The 14959-nt window shown below is 40.1% G+C and overlaps 2 protein-coding genes across 3 annotated transcripts; one reads left to right on the top strand and one right to left on the bottom strand.

The window, feature by feature from the left end:
• The first annotated feature begins 309 nt into the window (after window positions 1–309).
• Window positions 310–3468, top strand: aagab (alpha and gamma adaptin binding protein). Of its 2 annotated transcripts, none has more exons than XM_029434153.1 (10): window positions 310–511; window positions 838–1028; window positions 1113–1209; window positions 1313–1402; window positions 1515–1598; window positions 1704–1783; window positions 1972–2068; window positions 2244–2354; window positions 2516–2565; window positions 2908–3468. In XM_029434153.1, exons 1-10 carry the CDS (start codon window positions 418–420, stop codon window positions 2983–2985), a joined length of 972 nt encoding a protein of 323 aa, XP_029290013.1. In that variant the 5' UTR covers window positions 310–417; the 3' UTR covers window positions 2986–3468. The 2 variants fall into 2 exon arrangements, with proteins under 2 accessions (XP_029290013.1, XP_029290014.1); XM_029434154.1 differs by having other exon boundaries at window positions 311–511; window positions 2244–2348.
• Window positions 3469–5079: 1611 nt separating this feature from the next.
• On the bottom strand, window positions 5080–14344 carry smad3b (SMAD family member 3b). Its single transcript, XM_029434115.1, has 9 exons — window positions 13853–14344; window positions 9167–9360; window positions 8917–9051; window positions 8566–8640; window positions 8418–8468; window positions 7249–7461; window positions 6988–7125; window positions 6741–6885; window positions 5080–5543 (listed from the first exon to the last, which is right to left on the bottom strand). Exons 1-9 carry the CDS (start codon window positions 14053–14055, stop codon window positions 5420–5422), a joined length of 1278 nt encoding a protein of 425 aa, XP_029289975.1. The 5' UTR covers window positions 14056–14344; the 3' UTR covers window positions 5080–5419.
• Window positions 14345–14959: the final 615 nt, after the last annotated feature.

Below are 14959 nucleotides of genomic sequence, written 5' to 3'. Positions count from 1 at the left end.
CCGGCCAACTTTAGTTACAAACAGGCAGATTAAAAAAAAAATCCCACCTTGGCCCAATTTAATTTCACCATTAACGTAAACATAAATTCATGATTTATTGGTGGAGATTTTGGGGAGGTACTTTTCCTGAAAGGCAAATACAGGGCAATAAAATCCCGTCTTTTTCAATACCGGAGGCGAATTTCACGTGAATGTTGCTGTAAAACCAAGTTACATTTTTATTAACTTTATCACGAGAATAAATTACCCTAATGGCAACGCATATAAATGTATCAAAAGGAGTTATTAAAATAAGCTCTGAGCCCTTTTTCTTCGTTGCACCGGAAGAGACCGTCGTAGTGGCTCTGTCAGAGTTCAAAGGTTATCAACGTCACGTCAAGCTAGCTGCTGAAGAAGCTTGTTCTAAATATTATAAAAATGTCAACTTCAGAAGAAGACACGGAGATGACTGATCCATGTGTGCTCGTCACTAGCTGTGACAGTGGTTTTAAAGAAGAAGATCTGATAAAACGTAAGTTTAGCTCAGTTTAACGTGCATGATTAGGCAAACAGGCTAACGCTAATCAAAGCTAACTTACTCTTAGCACAACACATGACATTTAGTAGCGCCTGCATGTTGCTAATACAGGTTAATAATCAATGCTTCTGAGGTTGTCAAGCTAGTTAGTGATTTGTATTTGTGGAGGTGATATAAAACAGGTAAGGTTAGGCGGATATATATATTACATGCATCTTATTTTAGCTGCTAGAGACACAGTGAAAACAAGTTGATCTTTGTCTAATTTAATGGTTCTACTTGTTTGTGTGGGATTAATAACAAACGTGTTTTTGCCTCAGAGATCCTTAATTCGAAGACTTTGCCCGAACCGATCAAGCAAGAAGAAACTGTAGCCTGGTATCCATGGACCATCAACAACAAATATTATACAGCGGATGTCAGGCTATGCGCTGTACCAAGCACCTTTAAAATGTCATCGGAGATTGCCCAGTCCATGCAGGCTTTCATCGCTTATTTTGACAGTACAGTGGTACGTAAGCTACAGTTTGAGAATCTCAACAGTATTCCCAGTGATACATGTGTGACGTGTATTATGTGTGCATGGTGTTTGCAGAAGGATGGTTTAGAAAAGCTACTTCCTTGGATATCGGTGGTGGAAGATCTTGCTCCAGAGGTGCTCATTCTGGTGTGTGACAGAGTCTGTGAAAATGGTAAGTTCTCCAGCTCTTTGTGATACTTTTATGGTGTCTCATAGCACTGGAATACAGTCTTGCAGGGTACTATATGGCTTCTCAAATTTAATTTGTATTCAAGGGGTCACCAGACATGAAGCACAACAGTGGTGTTTGGCTCATGCCTTTGAGCTGGTGGAGCTCAATCCACAGGAGTTGCCAGATGAGGATGGTGAGTTTTACAGACAGCAGACATTCCAATGACACTGTACATTTGTATTTCTATTCTTCATATTTTGCTTTATTTTATGCTCATACACACTGTCATTTTTTCCTTTTATCAGATGACTTTCCAGAATCTACAGGAGTAAAGAGAATCATCCAGGCTCTCAATGCCAATGTGTGGACAAGTGTGGAGATGAAGGATGGTGAGATGATATCACCAAAACAATTGCCTATTACACTTTCCCCTGACTATTTAATTTATGTCTGGGTATGTATGGGTTGTGACAGTTAATATCTCTATCCAATAGGGCACAATCAGGGATTTGGTCTAATGAGTAGTTTGGTGGCTGCCAGACACAACAACCCACGCAGCTGTCAAGATCCACAGGTCAGTGTCAATGTTGTTGTAACCATTTTCATTTATTTTGATCGCAATTTAATTTATATTTGTAATTAACTTTCAATGTGCTCTTACTATTTTCTTGTGCATCATCAATCTATTTTCATTTCAATAGGATTTTAACTCTGTCAGTGTTCAATAAGGCATGCTCACACCTAGCTCTTTTTCTTTGGCAGTCTTCCAGCTTGCCAGTAGAGGGCCCACTTGTTAGTGAGGAAACTAACCATACAGAAAGTACTGCAATCACAGAAGTACAGGGAGGAACGGTAGTTGGTAAGTGAACAACTCCTGATGAAATCTGTTTTCCCTAACATCTAAATCCCAAAACTTGTGTTGATCCTGCTGGCACATCTTCTTCAGTATGTTCACCCAAAACATGGATCTTTATGATTTTAGAGGAGACTTTTAATGTTAATGTGTTAATATTCACTTGTGTTGTATCTCTCAGATGCAATGACTGATTTGGACATCCAGGAACTCGCTAATCTCACGGCTGGAGATGCAGATGTGGATAACTTTGAACGTCTCTTTACCAAATTAAAAGAGATGAAAGGTAATGGTAAGAAAGAGGAACGCACAACTTAGTTAGCAACAACTCTGTTGGCCTTTTTTTTACTTGTGTGTTTATACCTTGCTTTCATTGTTTGTGTGGAGGTCAAATATTTTGTACAGCTGATGCCATTTATGCCATACTGGTTTTCTCTGATTTTAAACCTGCAGACAAAGCTTCTTCATTACCTCATGAGCAGAGAAAGGTTCATGCAGAGAAGGTAAGCGACTGTATTCACTCCTGCTTACAACACACCAAGGCTATGTTCATGTTCATGTTCATAATCTGTGTATCCTGATTATATAAGATATTTATCATCTCTCATAAAATTATTTCGAACAGTATATCACAAACCGATAATAGTATCTTACAACCTCAGACCATTGTCAAACTAAATAGATGATATGACGGATAAAACGTTAGTTTTTATCTAAATATAATTGTTGGAGGATGTTTCAGTAGCTATGTTTCAGTTTTTAATTCTCATTTGGCTTAATAAATTGTGTTGTTAAACACGTTTATGTAAACTCTATCGAGTATTTACGCAAAATCTACTTTCCAGGTAGCAAAAGCGTTTTGGGCGGCCATCGGTGGTGAAGATGATGATATAGACGGGTTATCATCGGGAGAGGAAAGCTAAAAGCAGCTACCTGTGACTCATTCTTTTCTCCTGGTCCTCCTCCTTTCCTGGGGCTCCCACAAGATCCAGCGCCCTTTGACTTTTTTTCTTGCACCTCAAAAGTGGAGATGCTTACAGATGGTACTGTAGGCATAGTCATGCTTAGAAACGTTCAGATTCTTAAAATGAAATGATTGCAATACTGGTGTATAGTGCGAAGCAGTTAAATATGTTTAGGGAAAGAAGTGATCCAACGGATTGCCCCGACGCTCTGTCTTCTCCCCTGGGTCCCTCGCTGTGTTATAAGGCCTGAATGAACCTCAATACATGATGGTGTTGCAGGTGGAAAAACTAAAATAAATGATGTGGTCTTTGATTTATGTATATGTTCCTTGGGTACTGTTGTCACATATATTTGCAGGTGACATAATGTGCCTTATCCTTAGAGTTGTAAGACATTTAATGCACATTCTGTTGAATCAACATAAAGATTTGTGATTTTAATTGTTCGTGTGAGTGTGGTGTATTTCATGCGAACGTAGACTGTTGCACTACATGGGTACATACTGCTCACCACCGCTTGTAAAGAAAAATAATTAGACCAAAAGTAGAAAGACCTTTTATGCTACTGCAATAGATAATTAAGATCCCCTAGGGTTCACTCATCACCTGACACATTAGAATTTATTATAGGACAGTAATATTGGATTGCCTTTATGCAGAGGAATTTCTATTTTTCTAGTTACTGTATTAACAACCCATGGTTATAAAAAAAAGACTTACATTTTGTACTCAGTTGCAATTTATTACATTTTCACAGATAAAACAATGGTCATTTGAGAACTATTAGCATAGATGAAAAAAACATGTACATAAGATTTGGAACAAAAACCCACCAACTAAGAATATCAAGGGACACGGATACAGATCTACCAACTACTTAACTCACTGTACAGTAGTTTACAGTATTTCAGTTTAGCACCGTGCAACTGTTTGAAATAGATTACATGGTGACTTAGTCTTATGTACTGTAAGTAAGTGCAGGATAAACATGGTGGCTTCATAGACAATGACCAAGGATAGCAAGCATATTACACATGCCTTATAGTGTAGCAATGTACATGTAATATACAGTGTTGACTGGACAAGCTAATTACCACAAGAACTTAAGCTTTACACTGATCACAGTAAATTAGAAGTGCATCATTTACCCACAAGGAGCTTAATGTACTATTGGCTAACAGTGGCTAATATGTGAAAATATCTTTATATTTTTACTCTACATGCCATCAACCCCAGCAATGGTTGCTGCTCGTAAAGTACCCTTCACACTGAAGTCACACAGGGGCCTAATTAACCAGTTCAGTCATACTGGATGTCAGTCTCTGCTCCTCTTATGAAAGAACAGTAAAAGCTGGTACAGTAATCCTACACTAAGAACCAGTTGACCCGAAAAGCCTGCATTCAAGCAGGCCAAGCTTTGGGTCATAAAGCAAAGTCTTTTTGTGAATCTACTCATGCCAGAGGTCAGCCAGGTCCACTGTTTTCAAGCACTGCACTACTACAAGAAATCACAAGCTATAAATATTTATGTACAATCATATCGAGGCAATAACAAAAATATATTCCCATGCAGGACAGTATGCAAAAATAACTTATAAAATGTCTCTTTCACGGAGCAAAATAGTTTTCATACAAGGATTCTTTTCAAGAAACAATGGTGCTAATGTCTATATTTTGTTTAAAATAGATAAAATACCAATTACATGATCAATCAAATAATTGACACTTTAATTCATACAGATAAGTCAATATGGGCAAAGTACCTTGTACTTAAGATATTAATTAAATATATTCTATTTAATTACTACTCAGAATGAGATTTTTCATGTTTATTTATGGTTCAATTGATAAATAAGCCTCCTAATTCAGTGATTATAAAGAGTGGTACTGGGACACTGACACACCAGTGATGATCGTGTACTTTAGCTAATTCATAGAATCAAAAATGTTTTGAAACATGTAAAAAGGTGACCAAGCTGAAACTGTACCATAATTTCAATTTGGGAAACAAACATTTCAATCTCCTTTTATATATAAAAAAAAAAAAAAAAAAAAAAGAAAGACAACGCTGAGCATAGACGTGATGTCTGAATGAATTATGATTTTGAAACCTATTGCAAATACCCTGTGGCTGCCCGTTGAACACATGAAAACAAGATACAGATGTACAAGTCCTAAAATAACCATCAAATGGGGACACCAAACGGTACTGAGGAAAGTGCTATCGATGTGAGGTGAAATGTTAAAGAGAGCGAGTGAGGAGAGGGATTTGTTGATTGGATGAATCGTGTCTCTTTCCTTATTATCACAGAGAGACTCTTGGGTTTTCATATGTGGTTTGTGTATAGGTGTGGTATTGGGAAAGAGGGTTTGTGGGAAGCATGTGCTGCTCCTAGGACACACTGGAGCAATGGATGCTGGGGGAGCCCATCTGTGTGAGGACCTTGTCCAGCCACTGCAAAGGGCCATTGAGATGCAGCTCTATCCAGCAGGGGGTGCTGGTCACTGTCTGACGTCTGCAGGGTACAGAGAAGGTGAGGGGCAGCACAGGTTGTCATTACTGAGAGCGTCATTATTAATGTCACTTCATTACAGTCAATGCAAAGATGCAGTGCTCAGTGTTTCTTGTCTTCTCTGAATTAGCACCAACACTGAATCCAACTCTTCAGGCTATTTCTGAAGTCATTCAAGTTTCTTTCAAAGATGTTTTCCTCCAAGGTGTTTGGTGCCAGAAATATAACACGCACCACTCATGGTCCAGTGGGAATCCCCCTTGCAAAGGGTGTCTGAAAATTGTTCACCTCCCACTCACGAATGCATGCCTGCTGCATTCTTCGTCCGTTACTCAACCCTCTCTTGCCGACTCACAGCAGCACCCTCCCCCCATCACCCTCCTTTTTCTTTCCAAGTCTGCTACCGTCTGTGCACAACGCCCCTTCCTTTTTCCAACCCCCAAAACTGACGTTAATTATCCTAACCATAAAGATCAAGACCCTCTCACCTTTTTCCCTTCTTAAATTTAGAGCACACAGCTTAATGAAACGTTTGTGTCTTCAATGTGTGCAGTGCAATACACTCATGGGAACAAGACGAACATTTAAAAAAACAAATGTCCACTGATACTTTAACGGGCTGGGACAAAGATGCAGCATGTGACCTGTGTGTTGAGGCAGGAGCTTTATTCCACCCTGGAAATGGCACAGCTAATTGAACACTTAACTATGGATGGGCTTTTTACACAAGTAACAATAAACAACAAGTGAGTCGTGAGAAGGGAAAGGTACATCGCGTGTCTAGTCTTGGCTGTAAACTGCTTTATGTGCCTGTTGTGTCAGAATGACGTCTTCTATCTAAGCCGATATGGGCAGATTCACCGAGGGCCCTCTTAAGACCCCCTCACATTCTCTGTCCCCCTCCCACATCGTGGGGATTACTCAGACCTGACAGCGTCCTTCAACATCCACTCAGTGTTTATCCAAGTACAGAGTACCGTATGAGAGTAAGAAAGGGAACAAAGCGATGTGACAGAAGGAAGCTGTTGGGTCAGTTAAATGTTACTTTTGGTCACTTTTCTAAGTCTAGGATCTGCCAGTCATATCAAATGTCCTTCTAAACCCTGCGCCACTTTTAACCCTTTAACAGTTACATATAAAACACATATTCAGTCAATAATATAAATGTCAGAAACAAATGTAGGAAATGTATTTATTTACCTGTACTCAGCTCCCCAACCCTTGACAAAACTCATGCGAATGGTGCACATCCTGGTGAGTTGGTAGACGGCCTCAAAGCCCTGGTTGACTGACTGGGCGAGCAGAGCAGCAAACTCCTGGTTGTTGAAGATCTTTAGGTTGCAGCCTGCAAAAAAAACATTTATTATTAGGCTTAATTGAACGGAGTTATGCTATGGTCACCTTGCCTCGGATGGCTTCATGCGTCTGTGTGTCCTCTCAGGCTAACCTGGAGGTATTTTGCAGACAGTTGCAGGATGCCAGCCGTAGCGCTGGTTGCAGTTGGGACTCTGGACAAAGATGGCGCTGTCACTGAGACACTCTGCAAACACCTCTCCCCCAATGTAGTACAACCTCACGCCCCGTCCTGGAAAGGGAAGAGAGAATATTGTCGCTGAGCGCACATCTACCTGCTGATTGTGTCTAGCGCAAAAGATAAAAGGCATATTAGATCAGAGCTTATGTGGTCCCTGTGAAGTAAAAGGAGTACCTATGTGTCTGCGGGTGAGCTCTACTGCCGAGTTGCGGTTGACGTTGGACAGCAAACCCAGACAGAAGCGTTCAGAGTTGGATGGGTCAGTGAATCCATCTACTGTGAGGGAGGGCTGGGAGGCGTGGAAAGTCTCTCCTACACGTTGGTTCAGCTCATAGTAGGAGATGGAGCACCAGAAGGCAGACTCACAGTATGTCACAGGTTGTAAGTCTGTGTGAGCAGAGCGTGGGGGTTAGATGGAGAGACATTAGCTGAGTTACAAGCTCCAGTTAGGTCTATGAGAAAATAATTAAGAAATGCATGAGAACAGGTAGCGCTTTGTGGTCAAACAGCGATTTGTGAAGATGCAAAGAACTGATAAGGTTTCCTTTTGATTTCTCTTCAAAAGCTCTTTCCCACGACCCTCATGGCCCCAGCCAGGAATGGCCGAGACATGACGTTTGTATTTATTATTTTAACAATGACCTCCTGGTGGCTTTCCACATAGATAGAATAACCTGGAAACCGGATATTATTATTATTGCATTACCTCGAGCTGTCTGATGCTGGCCTTTCCACAGACGAGGACAGACTATAGACAAAGACCCCATTCACACCACACTTACTCCGTTACTGCCCTGGGGCTAACCCTCCCAGACGTAGTCCACTGTTCCTCTATATTACTCATCTGTGTCTCTCACACACGCTAACCCCGACACAGAAATTCTAATCTGATAGTCTGTGGACTACTATAGTAGTCATCGGGTCCAGTTGGGGGATGGGACCATTGTTGTAGGTTGTACATGTATGATCTTACGGTCACATCTACAACATACTTACTTACATACTAAAGCCACCAGGACGCCCTCAACACTGAGAACTCCAATCTTGGGAGTGTTATCTAGTCCGTATAACAAATACACAAATTGATACATAGCCTAATGAGAACTGTGCAAATTTGATTTCAAACCTGTTTGATACTAAAAAGTGATGATAAGCAAGAGATAAACGAGAGCAAAATTAGTAACCTAGTGTAACCTACTGCTATATGTAATTTGATTACATATGCCAGTTTGTTGAGAAAAGGCTATATTACACCTCACATAATGTTATTACTACCAAGCAGATAAGTGCACATAATGAACGATGTGCTCTGTAGTAAAGCTGACCCCTTTGGTTTTGCTTACCAAGATTACTGTTTGCAGGTGACACAGGATTGGGCGACAGGCTGGGTGAACCTGAAATGGAGCGGTAATAGAGGTTGGGGTCATGATCCAGATAAGGCATAATTAGAACAGACTGAGCTTGAATTGTGTGTACTTTCATGTGACTCACCTGTGTCCATGCTGTGGTTGAGCTGGTGATCATTTGTCTCCCCATCCTCACTCAGATACCCAGGTGGGGGAGTTTCTATAACATAAAAACACGGACAAAGATTAAGAAAACACTACTGATTAGGTTTGACCGTTTTTTTTTTTTGACATAATGAAAGATTTACTGCAATGTTTGTGTAAGTAAATGTTAGGCCAATCTTGCACCTTAGAGGCAAACATATCAAGTATTTACCAAGACATTATTTTTTGCTCTTCTCTAAATTAAGCACACACTCAATAATAAATCATGAGAATAAGAGTTAACAGACTTTTTAAGTTCCGTGTTCAGAAATAATAATACTGTTTTTCTCACCAGGAATATAGTTACTCTGGGGCTCAATGCCAGCGGGGAAGTTGGTGTTCTCAGGGATGGATGGGCTGTAGTCGTCTAACGGTGGAAACTCCGCAGGGATATCTGTATGCCGTGGTACTAAGACAGGAGGCAAAACTGGAGACACGCAAACACTTTCATTAAAAGAACCGGTTCAGTTCTGTATACCATATGGCAAAAGCAATATTTTAAATACAGTCATTTGGATCATGTAGCAATCAACTACACTCACTTGGTGTCTCCACCCTCTGGTAGTGGTAGGGGTTGACGCAGACTTCATCCTTCTTGGTGTGGAAGGCAAATTCACAGTGGTCGACAGCCCTCAGCTCATGGTGGGACTGCAGGTCTGGCCAGCGCCACAGGCGACAGTAGATCACATGAGGAAGACCTTTTCTGTGGGACACCTGGAGACGGCCGTCTAAAGATCTGAAAGACACCACCAAAAGAAATCGTAGTGGTACATGCAGATAGAATTTAATCAAATCAATGTGTTTGCTCGACGCTCTGACCATTATTGAAATCATATTTTTGAATTATAAAGACACAACATATTTCTTAGTTCCAAATAGATTAACATTTACTGAGGGAAGAACATCAAAGCATGTGAATGTTCCCCCTGATACTGCTTAGGCACCAACGCTTTTTCATTTACTGTATTAAAATATTCTAAGCATGAAAGAACTGTTCTTGATGCCAACCATTCCCTCAGCGCTTCCCACACAGCAGCACGGGTCAGGGAAATATCAGCGGTCGGAAATATCCGACAATGATCCCAAGTGCCAAATAATCATTTTGAAATACAAACAAAGACTAGCTTCAATGTCTACGGAAATTGTTTAGTAATGTTCAAATGGAAAATGGATTTATTGTAAACCAAACATGGCCAAAGTGTGTTTTATATTTGGTGGGATACAGTCAAACTATGAAATGAAAATTGTAGTGATTATAAAGAGCCGTTTGACCTATGCTGAAAAGGGAAGAAAGAACTATAACAGATCCTGGACCTCTCCCCTCACAGTGTGGTGATGGCTTCTTTTCAGACAAGAAACATATGGCTTTCATTGTTTACCATACTCCTGTGAAGTATTTCAGAGAGGACTTGGGGTTCAAGACGGCTTTGTGCCTGCTTCAAGGTGACCAACAGAGCAAATTACAGTGCCAAACCCAAATATCATAATAAAAGAAATCTCAGAGCAACATTAGGATTAGACATACCTAATAATTATTTTAGTCTCAGAGGGAATGAGGGGCAATCACATTTGAATTTACAATTCTGGTGTGGCACAATGAAAAGCAGGGAGTAGAATAAAAAGTGGCCAGTGTCCTTGTCACAGCTGTGATGTATTGTAGATCTAAATGAGCCACAGATTTGTGGTCTGAATCAAATCAGGTGTAAATCGTTACCATTAAAATAGGAAATCACTTATTTACGACCCTAAGAGACGTGTTTTGTTCACTTTACTGACTTATAGATGCATTCCATCAAGAGAACAAACTACAATGAGCAGCCATGACTCACATCTCAATGACAACCTGCAACAACACATGCCCACTGACATTTCATGATCTAGAACGCAAGAGGATAAAGAACTGGTGAAATGTTCCAGCACAAAACGTAATCACCTAAAATAATAATATAATAATAATAATAATAATAATAATAATAATCTTTATTTGTATAGCACCTTTCATACAAGAATTGCAGCCCAAAGTGCTTCACAGCAAAAACATAATAATGAGTACAAGATTAGACAGATTCTGAAGTAGCATTAAAAATAGCAGAATTAAAATAGTATAAAATAACATTGGAGATCATGTCTAGTTTTTCTATCTGTGCCGTACTTAACGATCCTCCTGCCAGGAAACTACCTTTGTCACACCATTCTTGTAAATGTTTTAAACTGTCAGAGTCATATTTTGAAAGCATGAGATCAACAATGGGCCCCTGTGGCCCTTCAACTGGTTTACTCCCTTTGCTACACATTCTTGGTAGTCTTCATACTTTTTACGTTTACAGCGTCAACCTCTTTATTGACCTATTGACTTATTAACGTTTAAAACATAGACGTCTCTGCGAGTCCAGATTCTTTTGGCAAAACCTAGGTGTAAAGCCCGTTTCATAAACAAACCCCAGTTTGTTAAGTTTCATGAAATCTATCGGTTAAAGACAGTTTTATATAATAATAATATTCTTTCATCTTTGACTTTTCATCTTTCACTAGGGCAGTCCTCTACAAAAGTCATTCTTAGTTGAATACTCATACGATTTTGTCGACTGTTCCTGAGATATCGTATTCACGGGGATGGGAGGGGACGTACGGACGTACGGATTTTTAAGCCTCTGCGCCGGCGATGGCCGTGACCGGAGGGTCACGGCCATCGCCGGCGCAGAGGCTTAAAAATGCATTAAGACTGATTGACTAGAGAAATCTTAGTCGACTAAGACCAATATCACTGATTAGTCGACTAATTGACTACAGTTAGAGGGGGCAGCCCAATGAATTACAGGTTTAAAGCTAAAAAATAAATCAAACCCTATAATTGTATATCATTTGCATTGTCAGATGTTAGACAGACTGGTCCATTCGTGTGGTTGGTCTTGCCGTCTATGTGCTGCTATTCAGTCTGATAACTCTGACTAGTGGTTCATGAAATACAATTTTAAATATTCTACAATTGTTGTAGTTTTACGCATTGAAACTGATAGCAAAAATCAAGCAATGGATAACCTCTTAACTTTAATTACTCTCCAGTATTTGAGGGTTTGGCACAGTTTATCAAAATAATAAAAATGTAAAAAACATATCTACCACAAGCAAGCAAAGAAGCTAAATGGGGCAGAGAAAATACTCACAGTACCAGTGAGGATTGAGTAGTGCGATACATAAATAGTTGGACACACCTTACAAATACACACACCAGACCACCAAGCTTTCACACTACATCATGACCACCGCAAAGGAAATGGGTTCAGACTCATCTTTCAGCACTGCCACATAGAGGGTGAATTTTTTAGGGGTTAGCTGAGGTCAACCTTCCCATGCCTCTGCTGAGATCGGACTGGGCTATGTCCTGCGTCCCTGATGACACTCTGACCACTCTGACACCCTGCTGGACTGACAAGCCCTCTTATCCACCTATCCATCTTAACACTAATGCAAAACCTTTTATCCTGAGACAATCCTGAGTGTAAGAAAACCACTTTCTGTTAAAGTGTCTGGTCCCAGAGACAACGTCAACCAGCACTTTTAATGATGTTACACAATAAACAAGTGTGTACTGTCCAATGCCAGTATATAAAGAAACACATAAAGAATGGTAACAACACTGAATCTTTGTATCCCCAACAGATAGCAAGACAGATGTTTCTTCTGTAAACCAACAGTCTCTGGACCCACCGAGATTGAACCACAATCCAAACATTGTCCCACGCCCTCCCTAGAGCACATTCCCAAGAACTGACAAAAAGTTTTTAATGTAGGTTAACACCCATACTCTGACTTCTGTACACACCATGAGGGTGTATTCTAGCTTCTTCTACACTGCCTAAATAGGGCGTCTTGACCCTGCTGATAATGATCAGCAGGGTCAAGACGCCCTATTTAGGCTTTTTTATGTAGGAACAAAGCGAAGAGACAAAAACTAATTAAAGATTGTTTTTGAGTCTGAGTAACACACCAGCAATACTTCACATTGAGGAAATTATGCAATGTGTTTACAGTCTACTTTATGTTGTTTAGCCTCTTATGCGAGTTGAGCGGAGTACAATTGTAGCTTTTGGTAACAATTTTCATTCTATTTAGGGTTAAATTTTTACATCTGGACAGGCCAATTGATGGGAATAAAGGATATAAGGCTAACACTGACTCACTTACATAGTTACTGCTGATTGAAAACAGTGTAACTAATTAAACTGCACAATATTTTGGTCCAACATCCAACCAAGTGAAAACATTTGATTGCCATTTGTCAACCCATTCAGACTGCTGAGAAAAATAAAAAACTGTATGTATTCACAGTCCTGCATTAAACCTAAAGAAATCTACCTCATAATCTGAGTTACTGGTTTTAGACGGATGGGTATCCCATATGGGAATCCCAAACGGAGCCCTTATTCCAACTCTCTCAGAGTACACACACTCCAGTCTAAACATCCTCAGTGAGTCAGACTTCAGCTCAGCCAAACCACCCCTTCTTCTTCTGTTCATCACACGTGTGACCTGTGGACATACTTGTTTATGTAGCACTATACTGTATGGATCACAGCTACCATGTCAGCAGGTGAAACGTACTTAGACCTTCTTCTTCTTCTTTTACTTGCCTAGGCATTTTAGAAACACTAATTACTATGTAGCTCAAATTCCTACAGTTGCTTAAATTGTAGGCTACTTATATGTTAATGCTGGTCTACCGGTCATGCTAGTTGTGCAAACTATATAATATGACACAACAGACGCATGTATTGACGGACATTAGTCTTCCTTACAGTAAACTGACATTCACAACACTCACTCAACTACCATATACATAACATAGTTTGTCATGTATCAGTATGTCAGACTGATAAACTCTTACCTGTTCACACTACAAACTGAAAGAAATGTAAGCTGAAAAACAGGTTGCATTGATCAGCTAATGTTAGCTCACCTATGCAGGATTGTTTTTACCTAAAGCTAACTTATCTATGCATTCAAACCCCACTGCATACCATCACACATTGTATCCCCTCATCAATGACTTTGGTAATTAACATATCAAAGCTAACAAATAAAATCGCTTCACTAACAAAAGCACTATGCTTCTAATATCAACTCAAGCTAACTAGCGAGCTACTTAGCTAACATTTGCTGTCATCAACCTTAGCTTGCTTAGCTTAGCTAAGTACGAGGCAGCTAGTTAGCTGCGTTAGTGTCGTTACCTGGGTATGTTTATGCATTTCGTGTTGACATTCTGTGTTGTAATGGCTTTTTCCAACTCGTCCAACTGTCCCGTCTTTTTCAACTTCTTCACGAGACTTTTCACAGCCTTTTCGCACCATTTCTCCTCCTGCCCGTTCTGCTCTCCCTTCTTCCAGCCAAGAAGCCTCTTCACGATTGGAGGTGTGAACGGCAATATAGACATTTTAAATTGCAACTTAAACAATTAGTTACAGTACTCTGATGTAATTCTCAGAATTGCTAACAGTACAGTTTCTCGTTCATATAACAACGACTAAGTTAGCTAGTTAGCTTAGCAAGCTAAACTCCCAGACAGACGAGTGGCTGGTCGCTGCCGGGGACTCAGCAACAGCGGCTTGCGTCGCAGGTTCACTCCGATCAAGTGGACGTGTGTCGGAGGGGAGCAGCTCCTCTGCCAGCCAGGCTGTCCTCTGCCCCTCCTCCTGCTCCTCGGTCAGCTGGTCTGTCCTCCACCTGCATCAACCAAGAGTGTCAAGACTCTAGTTTTCTACACATTACAGTAGCGCCACTAAATTAAACATTGTTAAATATGAAAAATAATCAGAAAATGTTCAAATCAGACTTTTAAATTCAGGGTAAAACAGTGAAAATAATCTTTCTGATGAACTACATTTACACAACTGGGTTTTGTTAATTTGCTTTTATTCAGATACAGTAGGCTATGTTACCATTTTATTTTATATAATGTCTTTGTATCTCAGTTTTCATTGATGCTAGGGTTCTCATTATCCTGTTGATGTATGCATCTATTCAACACAGCCTACGTCAGATTCAAGAGGCAAGAAATGGAAAAAATGTTGTAATCAGAGATATGCCAAGACTGAAAAGTGATCCAACTTTTGCATTTACTGTGTCCATGAATAGAAGACCCTTAGAAGTAATCCCTTTCATCCCCTCATAAAAGTGATTTTATTTCACCAGGGATGCATCTTTCCAAAAATGGGAGGTGACTTTGCATTCAGTGTTATTTGGGGTTTTATGGTGTTATTGATAAGTGCACCCCATGGCCACAGCCTCCAGTAAACAGTGTGCCTGTGCTATAAATATCCATATCTAGGACCAGCCCC

This window comes from Cottoperca gobio, chromosome 6 (genome assembly GCF_900634415.1).
Source record: "Cottoperca gobio chromosome 6, fCotGob3.1, whole genome shotgun sequence".
Classification (NCBI taxonomy): domain Eukaryota; kingdom Metazoa; phylum Chordata; class Actinopteri; order Perciformes; family Bovichtidae; genus Cottoperca; species Cottoperca gobio.
This window is presented reverse-complemented; position numbering and strand designations above follow the sequence as displayed.

Coding starts and splice junctions, on each gene's coding strand:
- aagab (XM_029434153.1), top strand. CDS start 418: ATGTCAACTTCAGAAGAAGACACGGAGATGACTGATCCATGTGTGCTC. Junction 1,403..1,514: donor GGAGTTGCCAGATGAGGATG/GTGAGTTTTACA, acceptor TCCTTTTATCAG/ATGACTTTCCAGAATCTACA. Junction 1,599..1,703: donor AAGTGTGGAGATGAAGGATG/GTGAGATGATAT, acceptor TCTATCCAATAG/GGCACAATCAGGGATTTGGT.
- smad3b (XM_029434115.1), bottom strand. CDS start 14,055: ATGTCTATATTGCCGTTCACACCTCCAATCGTGAAGAGGCTTCTTGGC. Junction 8,469..8,565: donor CAACCACAGCATGGACACAG/GTGAGTCACATG, acceptor GCTCCATTTCAG/GTTCACCCAGCCTGTCGCCC. Junction 5,544..6,740: donor GGTTGGGGAGCTGAGTACAG/GTAAATAAATAC, acceptor TGTACCCTGCAG/ACGTCAGACAGTGACCAGCA.